The sequence below is a fragment of the Trifolium pratense genome, linkage group LG3 (genome assembly GCF_020283565.1).
Source record: "Trifolium pratense cultivar HEN17-A07 linkage group LG3, ARS_RC_1.1, whole genome shotgun sequence".
NCBI classification, from domain to species: domain Eukaryota; kingdom Viridiplantae; phylum Streptophyta; class Magnoliopsida; order Fabales; family Fabaceae; genus Trifolium; species Trifolium pratense.
This window is the reverse complement of record NC_060061.1, coordinates 1,420,196-1,431,574: the sequence shown is the minus strand read 5'-3', so window position 1 is coordinate 1,431,574 and position 11,379 is coordinate 1,420,196. Positions and strand designations below refer to the sequence as shown.

At 35.4% G+C, this 11,379-nt stretch overlaps 1 protein-coding gene across 1 annotated transcript; it reads right to left on the bottom strand.

Annotated features, from left to right (window-relative positions):
• Nucleotides 1-6,106: 6,106 nt before the first annotated feature.
• Nucleotides 6,107-6,604, bottom strand: LOC123913381 (leucine-rich repeat extensin-like protein 3). The gene has a single exon (XM_045964099.1). It carries the CDS (start codon nucleotides 6,602-6,604, stop codon nucleotides 6,107-6,109), a length of 498 nt encoding a protein of 165 aa, XP_045820055.1.
• Nucleotides 6,605-11,379: the final 4,775 nt, after the last annotated feature.

Below are 11,379 nucleotides of genomic sequence, written 5' to 3'. Positions count from 1 at the left end.
AGGCCCTAAATAGGGTTGGGAATGTTCATTTGTTTCTTTTCATATTCATTTCTTTTTTTTATTTTCCATTTTTTCTGTGTCGGTGTTTAGTTGTTATTTGAGTTTAAGGGTTTCTTAGTTTTGATGGCTATCACATATGTTTCAATCTAATCGTGTTTTTCAATTTGCATTAAAAATATGTATGATATTTACGCTGCAAATTTATGCTCTTCATTTTTGTAAGTTTTGCTGAATTGCTTCTGTTTGTTGTACATTTTGACTGCTCTTTTTTTTTTACATAGAAAAAAAAAATTGTATGAAAAATTCAGTTTATATTAACTGAAATTTTTAAACAAGGAAAAAAAATTTGATTCGTATAAACCGAAGTACCCCAGAGGGCAAAAATGTCAGTTTGGGGTAGAAAAGAAAGGCGGGAGGTCGGGTTAGAAACACTACAAGAAAAAAATGAATTATTGAGGGCCAAAAGCCTCCAAGAAGAGCTAAAATCCGTCAATAATGTATGCATTATTGGCGGCCCTAGACCCTCATAAAAACGCTCGCTAGTAAGCATTATTGGCGGCCCAAGACCCTCAATATCATTATTGGCGGTCTGCAACCCTCAATAATGCTTGGTCAGCTGTTATACATTATTGGCGGCCTGCAGCCCTCAATAATAAATATTTAATTAAAAAAAATATATAATTATTTAAAAATCAGAATTTACAATCACATTTTGACCTCACCAACTAACAACAAAAACACAAGTTGAGAAGGGATTGGAGCCCAATCGCTGTTGTGCATGCGCGACTTTCTCCCTTTTCACTTTTGGTGGGCGCTTACACGATGCGAAGTACCTGAGCACCAATAGCGACAACCATGACTACATCACATTAGTTATTCGCTTTGGAGGTGTTGAAGGAAGTAAATTTTTCTACGAAGCCAATTGATGAAAGGGGAGGGGTAAGAAAAATATTATTAATGGATCATGTCCAATAAAACAATAGGTATGAATAATTAATAGATGGCGAAACATTTTCCATCCAAAAATGGTTGGACTCGGTCATGGCTAATTGGGCCAAGGTATGGACTGCCTTATTCCCATTACGTCTAGTGTAAGAAAAGATGATTTCTCTCCCAACCCCCTTCAATTCATTTCTACTCCCTGAATTTCCGTTTTTGTCCTTGGGGGGTACTGCGGTTTATACGAACCGAAATAATATGACATGCTGATAAATTTCGGTAACCACTTCCCGAAATCTGGGACATTTTGGTTCGCAGGTACCGAAACAATTATTTCGGTAAATTGCTACCGAAAATGGCCTAATTCCAGCGACCAACATACCGAAATCTATGACATTTCAGTTCGCAGGTACCGAACAAGCTGACGTTCGTTTTCTGTGTACCGAAAACGCTAATGTTCGGTTCGCAGTTACCGTAATGGTCTTATATTTGGCTTCGGTGAATATAAACCGAAGTTTTTTGGCAAAAAATTTTCAAACCGCAAGGGACAAAATTGGATTTTTGGGGGGTATAAAAGAAATGAGGGGGGTCGGGAGAGAAATGATCGTAATAAAAACCACAAAATGTTAATCTATTCTTATATTTACTTACTATAAAAGATAGAAGTTGCAACCCTAATTGGATGACATCATGCATGATGTCATTAGAAACCCTAACTCCTTTAAGAACCCTAATCCATCATGGTCAATCATCTCTTGACACCTATAAGCATGTGTGGGCCTATCATGTGTAGTCCAATAGTGATATGACAAGTGTGTCATGATCTTTGCACTTAGTATCTTATGTCATGTGTGATGCAATAATTTCAATGCTCATGTGACAATTGTGTTTTGGTGATCACTCAAGAAGCTTTTGGAACCTCCATCTTGCATGCATTGGCCACATATATCTTACCAACAATACCTGAGTGAGAAAACCCACTTGGGTTGGTGCATTGGTATTGGCTTGGGACCTGGGAGTGTGCTCCTCTTGAGGTCTGAGGTTCGATTCTCTCTGGCGCCAATTTGGGTGGGCTAATTTAGCTTCTTCAAAAAAAAAACAATATCTAAGTGAGCAACATTTGCTGTTGGTTGTGAGGATTCGTTCTCCTGTGTAGAGGTCACCATAGCTTTCCCAACAATCTTCTTTCTTGGTTTCTTTGTAAAATCCCACCATTCAGGATAACCAATGATTTCATAACATCACTACTTTGAATGATTTGTGTTGGGTTTTTGTATGTTGGCTACATTTTGCAAAAACATCTTTTAGCCAAGTGTTGAGACATATGTGCATACATCATGTGTTGAGACAGATGTACGTACATATTGGAACAACACCTGTGTGACTGATTGCGCGCCAGCTAGCATTATTGTTTTATATTCAATCTTTTGAAGATTTGCTGGAAGAATTATTTCGTGGTGACTTATACAACAAGGCGCACGTGGTCCATTGTTTCTGAAGGCAGCCGAACCCTAGTTCTATTTTCTAAAGGAAAAAAATAACTTTTAGAAAATATAATATTTGTTTCAAAAATATATTTGCTGCTGTTGCAATTTTGAAGACCTAATTTCGTCTTGAAGCCCAAGCTAGTCTTCTTCTATATAAAGGGTGTTCTTAACCCTGTTTTATACTGAAGCTAAAATAGAATATCAAAGATGTAGTCTTTTAAGGGTTTCATGTCTTTAAGCCACTCTCTAGGAGAGTTGGTGTAAAGTGAACCACTCGGGTTGTGAGATGGTCATTATGTCCTCACTCAGAAACCTGTAGGTAATGAGTTGAGAATTGTACTTGGAGGAAGCTTTTAAGCAACTCCAAATTGTGAGCTTAGTCGTTGGCTAGGTGTTAATGTCATTGAAGTGTGTCTTCATCTTTGTCAATGAGAGTGTCTCCATTCTGTTGTTATTGTAAGGTTGAGGGGAGTGAGACGGGGTCTCATATCTAGGAGTTCCTAGGTAGAAGTTGCATTACGTAGGGATTAAGTGAGGAGTTGTAAACAGGGGAGTTTAGCTCTGAATTAATACTGTTGATAGTGAATTTCCTCCTAGATTGGTATCCCCTAGATTAGGTGACGTTGCACCGAACTGGGTTAACAATTATGTGTGTTGTTTATGCTTTTCAGTATCTATTTTTAATGTCTTGCTTTATTGTTCTTACTGCTAAGACAAGTGTTACGACAAATGTCTGAACATCGTGGACAACACTTGTCTATTGTGTACCAGAATTTCAATTTGTTTCGCCATAGTGAGTACAAAACAAGTCGTTGGACTTTACGGTAGGTTGAGTGTTTCGATGCTTTGACGAAGAAGCAGGATGGCGAGTTTGATTGGTTAGCATAGCAGCGTTCTCAGAGATCGGACGAGAGCCTCCCATTGTCTGCCTTTGTTGAACTTCAGGTCTGACATATGCATACGTACTCTCTAAGTCAAGTTTTGGATCTTTTCGTAATATCTCCCCACGAACCTGATCAAAATCAGAATCAAGGCCACTCAAAAATATATGAACTCGAAGCCTTACCATTGCGGAATGCAGATGGACTACACCTTCAACAATTCCCTCTTGAGAAACAGTTCTGTGATCAATTTCCTGAAAAATAGCAACAAGTTCATTATAATGGGTCGATACAAGTCGACCATTTTGTTTGGTTGAAAATGACCGTTGATTCAATTCGAAGAGGCAAGTTTCGTCAGATCCATCGTAGAAGGTTTTCGATACAGCATCCCAAATTTCATCCGCAGTGGAAAGGCGAATAAATCGCTGCATTGAATCAATCAGCCAACTTCTTACTTTGTGATTCTCCGTAATCCATGATCCAAGGCTAGGATCTCCGAGTGCAGGTTTTTTTGTTTCTCCGGTCAAGTACCCACCTTTGTTGCGAGCACCGATACGCATTTCCATGAGTTGAGACCATAATGGGTAATTGGTCTCATCTAGGATAACACTGTTTGGGAAAACAGAATTATCTTGGTGAACAATAATTTGAGGTAGTGAGTTTTGTTTTTCCATGGATGAGGGCTCTGATTTGGGTGTGTTGATTTGTTTGGGTGAGGTGGGGCTGTCTATGGTTTCCATGGAGGGTTACGTTGAAAAACTAAACAGGGATACGAGAGAGAGAAAAAAAAGGTAGCTACGAAATACGGCTTTCGGTTCGATTGTTTTCCAGCTACAGGCAGGATCGGTCCTGCTCTGGTACCATGTGACAACTTACTATATTATAATTTTTGTGTATATCTTTCATCACCTAAGAGGTGGAATATATAGTTACAACTTACTATACAAAATAGGAAATATTCTAACTAAGGAAAAACAAATATTCCTAATTATAATATACATAGGGTGTCAACTAATCAGATCCCTATGATTAGCTACAACATCTATTAGCAATTATAGCAAGAATATCTTAATGATATTGTACAGCTCACGCTTACAGTTGTCCTAAAAATCCAAGGGCAATTGGAGGCAAGCATCATTCTGGAGAACAGAGAGGTAGACTCTGGGGCCGAAGAGGGGTGGTGTAATTTTGTAGAGCGGCACGATGGTTGGTGGGAAGTTGGCACCACCATCAATTTAATGGCAAGGTGGAGATTGTTGAATTTGCCTTTGAATTGGATGTTGAAAAGCATGAAAACAATGATGCAGAAAACAGGAAAAATGGTGGTGCTGCCGAAACTTGCGCACCATGCGCCAGAAACAAGATTATGAATTTATGATGCGCAGGTTTGGGGGCAGTCTCTGCCTTCTGCGCCTCATGCGCCAGAAAGTTGCGCCCTATGTGCCAGTTGTAGTATATATATTGCTTATATTTTTCTGCAGCCGCCAGGAAGAGAGAGAAAGTGATTTTTAGGGTGTTTGAGCCAATTTTGATTCTAGAGAGCTAGGTTTTGTCTCTTGGGTCACTCAAAGGGTTTGGGGAATCATTGTAAAGCCTTAGAAACACTTATTGGTAAATCTTTTGGTCACGGGTAGAGATTTGGGAAAAGGGTAGAATGTAGGGAATTACTAAATTCTTGTTAACTCTTGTATTATCTCTTGTAATCAAGTTATTTCATCGATAGTGGAATGGAGAGCTCTCTCTCCCCCAGACTAGGTCATTATTGGACCGAACTGAGTAAACAATTATTCGTGTTTTATCGCTTTTGGTAGTTTTAGCTTGTTTGTTTAAATTGCTCATCCATTTTTGATTTGGTTGCTTGAATTCATTTGTCTCACACATCAAAGGTTATTGGTGTGGTTTTCTATTCGAATTCACAACAGTATTTAATTAAATTTGTTAACAATTAATATTGTTTTTACAAGTTTACCCTTCAAGAAAGCGATGTAACATAAGATATAACACTAGAGAAGGCAATTGGAGAGAAATCTCCACAACCAGGATCATTCTCCCTTCACATGTATTCTGGGTGAGAATCATAATATTGTTAGTGTTTGGAATGAGTTCAGCTGGGGAAGAAGGTGAATGTGATGCAAAACTAGAATTTTAAATATCCTTGCATCTCAAGGGCCTTCTTTTAGGAATTGGAGTGCTAGGATGAACAAAAGGTTACCACCCATGAATACACTCTTTGGATTAGGTGCGTCTCGGTATCATGTCTCGGTATCAGACATGCTCGGTGTCCAACTCCAACATAACACCGACACTTATGATTATATTGAATTATGCTATTTTAAAAAAATATTATCAGTGTTGACATGTAGTGTCCGTTTGTCTGTGTTTCATAGGAAATAAGGTTAGGATTCCTTCAATGTGAATGACATTGAGAATATGCATATGTTTTGTTTTTCTCTCATTTAGGTCTTGTTAGTGTTGATATGAAAAAGTTGAAGTGTGTTAACGTAGGAATGGTTTTGGGAGTTTTAAATGTTTTCTTTTGCAAAGGCATGTTCATCATACATTATTACATATCTTGACTGAAAAGAAATATATACAAGTACTAGTAAAAAAAGAAATTACTACGGCTAACTTTGAATTGTTATGAATGACATATTGAATTTTCCTGTGTGTTACCAGGACAGACATAATAAGTGCATGGAAATTCAAACACATACAAAAAATGTGAACAAGAATAAGAGAATAGAACATTAATCAGATGAAACTTATTTGAACAAGTTTAGCTTTAGTTTCATGATGATATCATCCAAATACTGTTGCAATTAATAGTCCCAAAGCTAAAACCAGCAAACTCCCAACTCTGTTTTCAGCTCCAGAGTAATAATATATCCAATATGGTTTAGGTTGGTTTACCTGACCTGGCACCGGCACATATATGAACCTCGGTGGCGGTGGTGGTAGCAAGGGGTTACAATTTTGAGGGCACTTGGGAGGAGGAGGAGGTGGTGATGGTGGAGGAGGTGGTGGCGGAGGAGGTGGTGGTGTTGGTGGTTCACAAGGTGGTGGCGGAGATGGAGGTGGAGGTGGAGGTGGAGGAGATTGGTCACCACACGTAGATCCACACGGACATGATCCACACTTGATTTCGGTGTAATCTGCTGGCTGACCAACCACTGGATAATCTAACTTCTTTGGAGATGTTATTATAGCTTCTTCAAATGAAAAGGAAAATGAAATACAAATAATAAGTAGCACTAGTGTAATCTTTTGAGTTCTCCAATTGTGAGTTGGAGAAGCCATTCTCTTGAGTAGTAATAAGTCCTTGATTGAGATTTACTACTTTTGAGTCCAAGTGTTGAAATAAAAGAGAGTGAGAGAAGGAGATTGAATATGTTAAGAATGATGTAGGAAAGTTTCTATTGTTCTTACCTCATGTTAAGTGCATGATTGATGAGAAAAAGTAAATGTCATGCATTAGGTATGTTTGATCAATTTGGAAATTTCCATTATGGTATAATATGAAAGGTGAACAAAACTTGGTTTTGTTAGTTCAATTCTTTAGGTATTTGAGGATTTATGGTAGTGAACTACATGTGGTTGTTGTAAATGTAGTGGACCTTATGTTTACTCTTTCAATTTGAGGGTATAGAAATAGGTCAATCTTGTAGCAGTTTTTGGAGAGTTTAGGGAGAAAATTTCATTTTCTGAGTACGGTATAAGTTTTTGTATATATAACAAATGTTCCATACACCACTAGCATTTATGTCAATATAATATATTGGGTTCCTTATTCCCTATACTTTTGATGGTGCTTAAGAATATTTGCTTTTGTATGAGATATGGTGATCAGATATTCATATACATCACTTGAACTTTAGTTTTTGTCCTTCCATCATGTTGTTTAATTTTGATATTTCATCAGGGATAAGATCACCAAATATATTCTGTCAACAGAAAAAAAAAAGATCATCAAACATATAAAGCTTATTATATCAGTTCACAATTATGTAAGTGACTAGAATAAAAGAAGATGAAAACTCCTGAACTCATGCAACATAAATTTAGAACTTAAAACAATCGTTAGTTAGTCCAGTAGTGATTGGTGTTGGATTTAATAGGGGGACCACAGTTCGATCCCCACAACTGCAATCGGGAGGGATCTGTAACCACTTGATGTCAGAACCGACCTCCAAACCAGATTAGACAGTCCAGTGGTAAGATACTTGTGGTAAGAAAAAAAATTAGAACTTATATTTAATCACAGATGAAAGAAATTGAAATGAATAAGGACTTCATCTGTTAACAATTAGCTATTTTCCTTCTAAGTCTAGCTGATCAATTAAAATTTAGTTATTAGTTTCAAATCATATTTTAACATGAAGTCCAAATCACACTTTATTCCATATTAAAATTAAAATAGTATAATAGAGCAAATTAAGTTATACAGCATATAGAAAATATGCTGAGTGGTAATTAACCTTGCACTATGCAGCTTCCTAACAAAAGAATAGAATGCCTCATTCACTTTGAATAAAGTACGTAGCTGGCACTGTTCTTCCTCTTATGTGACCCAATTATTATTGGGACCTTAATTTATTGTAGCCTTCACATGTCATAGAATATCTTTTAGTTATGATTTTTTCCATAATTTTCAAAGACAAACAATCCTTTTAGCAAGCTTTTAATTTAATGACATCTAAGTTCCTACAATGTCATTTAGTAGTAGTAGGCTAGTGAAAAGGAGAGGAAACAGAAAGTTGTGTTCATTGCCTTTTTTAATTAGATGACATAACTTTGGATTTATCAATATTCTTTCAATTCATTAATTCAAATTTGTAACCTCTGGAGTCTGGAATCTAGGGCAAGTGGTTGGTGCGCAGTGTATGTGTTTGTCTTGTAAATCTTGAGTACCGAGCTCAATTTCGATTCATCTAAAAATAATAATTTAAATTTGTGAATTTTCATATATATTTGACTTCTACATATTTTTTATAAAAACAAAATGTGGCTATAATTGTATATAAGAAAAGCCTAGCTTGGGATAACACATTAAGAAAGGAATCTAATAGAGGGAATAGAATTAAAAAAGTGTACTATTCTAAACTTTTTGTAGGATGCAATGAGCCACTCCTTTTTTACCTGTTGATAATTCTAGGGTACCCTTACTTTCATTTACTTGACAACCGTTCATGTATGAGTCAAGTCCCCATTTTTATCAAATTTATCAGAGTCAAATTCAAAATAGAATATGACCATGGTGAAGGTATCAACATGAGAATGAAATTATTTAAGTAGTAATACTAATAATGATATATTCAAGTTGAAATAATGGTTTTGTCTATTAATGTATTCATTTCAAAGAAGGATCATGTTGATTGTGTTAAAATAAAATAGCATATAAGTTGTAAGTTAATTAAGTTAACTCTCTATAATGTTTGGTTTTTTATTTGCATTGCTGCATACAAACACACTTTTTACACTTTTATGAGAATTTATTCTGTTTTCACAGATAATAAAGATGAAGGTATTAGATGCTTAATTTGTGGAATTTCATTATTTTGCTGTTACATTTGGGCAAAGGCTTCAATTAGTTTATTTGTGAATAATGAAGTCCATTCTCACCGATGACTAGTAAACATTTTAATGGAATTAAAAATAATTCAAAGAGGTGTTTAATTATGAAAATTATAAACAAAATTATTATTAATCTCAGGCTAAAGTTCATATATTTGTTTATATATTCATATTGTATTTACATTATATTATAAATAAATATTTTTATTAAAAATGTTAAAATTGATATATGTATATATGTATTGGTATATAATAATATAAATAAATATATATTAGACGGATATGGGGCGGGGTGAGTACTAAAGTACATGCAGGGGCGGCCTAGGCCTATGTGCGACATGGGCCGTGGCACAAGGTCTCTTAAAAATGAGGGCCACAAAAAAAATATATATGGTAGTAGTATTAGTAAGTTAGGGGATGTAAAAATTAATTATTTATGTTAGAAAATGTTGTAAGGGAAGTAAGGCCCGGTCCAACCCGTTTTCTTAAGGAAAAAAAAAATAGCAAACAAGAGAAGCTTATATTGCGTTTTGCGTTCTACGTATTCTTTCTCGAAAACTCCATTAATTCACCACTACTAGGCGTCGACCTGCCACCATCACCGGCGGTATTAACGTCGGTTAACCTCCTTCCTTCTATTCTCAAAAACTCCATTAAAGTTGAAACAAAGGTAAAAACTAAATTTTACAAGTTAGAGTTTCTAAAATTTGCAATGTAAAATCACAATTTTTCTATTTTAATTGTGTTTCCCAATTCTCATCATTCTTTTTCTCCCAAAGTTAATTACTGATAGGGATGTTCTTTTATTTCTATAAAGTGGAGAGGAGATTCCTAGTTTCAACATGATAATGTTTTAATGTTTATTGTCCTATTTGGTTTGATAATGTGTTGTCCTATTTGGATTGTTTTAATTGCTAATTACGTTCTTTTTTTTCTTTTTTTATCGGTTCAACTTCAATGTTTTCTATTTGGTTCTACTTCAATTGCTATAATGTATTTTGTTGTTATTGTTAGACTATGAATCTTTTTTATGTTAATTACAAGAATGATTATAATTTTATGTTATTTGCAATTTAAATCGATGATGGTTTTTTTATAAAAAAAAAATTACGATTTTTTTATTAAAGGTCCACTTTCATATTTCGCACAGAGCCTCCAAAAACTCGGAGACGCCACTGAGTACATGTACCTACACTCATGCCCGCCATTTTTGCGGATAATTATTCATATCCAAAATGCGGGTTTTTACGCTATTCATTATAAATATTTTTTATGAATATTCATTGGGTATAAGTTGAAGGATTTTGCTAACTAGTGCCCCGGGGGCACTAGTTAAGGAACTAAAAAAGGAAAAAAAAGAAAAAACATGAGTAAACAAAAAACTTAGTTTGGTGATGTTTTTCACAAGAAGAGGCTAAAGTCTAAAGAAGAAAACAAAATGAAACTATGAAATTACACACACATTTTTAGACATGTAAGCTTCTAAAATATCGTCAAAGAGGATACTCTGAAGATGTGTAGGCGTCTCCAAAGTCAAATCATCGAAAGAATTTTACATAAATAATTAGCTAGTCAATTTCATATGTTGTCTTCCGGACACGTGTGTTGAAACTGAGTCTGGTAATCCATGTTAATTAGCTCTTGTATGCGACAAATCACAATGAGGGTGGCCCTGTTATATTTTCATCTCATTGTAATCATGTCAATCAATATGCAGAGAGTCACAAGTGACGATATTTTGAATGATCCATATGGACCATCTAAATCTCACAATAAGCCACTGCACCAAGCAAGATCCACTTATTTGATGTGCATTTCTCCGTTGAACTCATAAGCACTCGTAAAATGATGAGTAGTTCCTCGCCATCCTATTTTATCTGCACCATCTGTGTCTCTTAATGTCGCTTGGGAGACCACCTGATTTACTATCATTTTATTTTTGGATGAGAAACTAATTAAGAGGCAAATTATTAACCAAAATATTAAGATTTCACTTTCCTTCGCATTGAAGTTTGAATCAATCAATAACCTGATTAGTAGCTGCGTGCATGAGAAATGTCTTACGATACGTTTGATATGCTAAAAATTAAGGGACTAGATTGACAACTTTAGCTGTATTTGATTTTAAAACGATTTCTGGTATTAAACAAATTGGGGCCAATGGACGGGACAAAAACTATAATTTTTGTCTCACTAAACCACGAGACAACTTTTTATCTTCTATACAAGTTATCTAAAATATCAAAATAACATTTTGTCCACCAAATATCATACAACACAAAATTTATTCAATACTTTAAAAGATTATAATCAGGGACGGACCTAGAGGGGGCAAGCAGTGGCCAAGCCCCCCCCCCCCCCCCCCCCCCCCCCCCCCCCTCCCCCTCATCTATATACATACCATTAGTATATTATAATTTGTAAATATATCTATTATTTATCATTTACATTATATAATTAAGAATTTAACTGATATGTATTTACGGTGTAAAAATATTTAC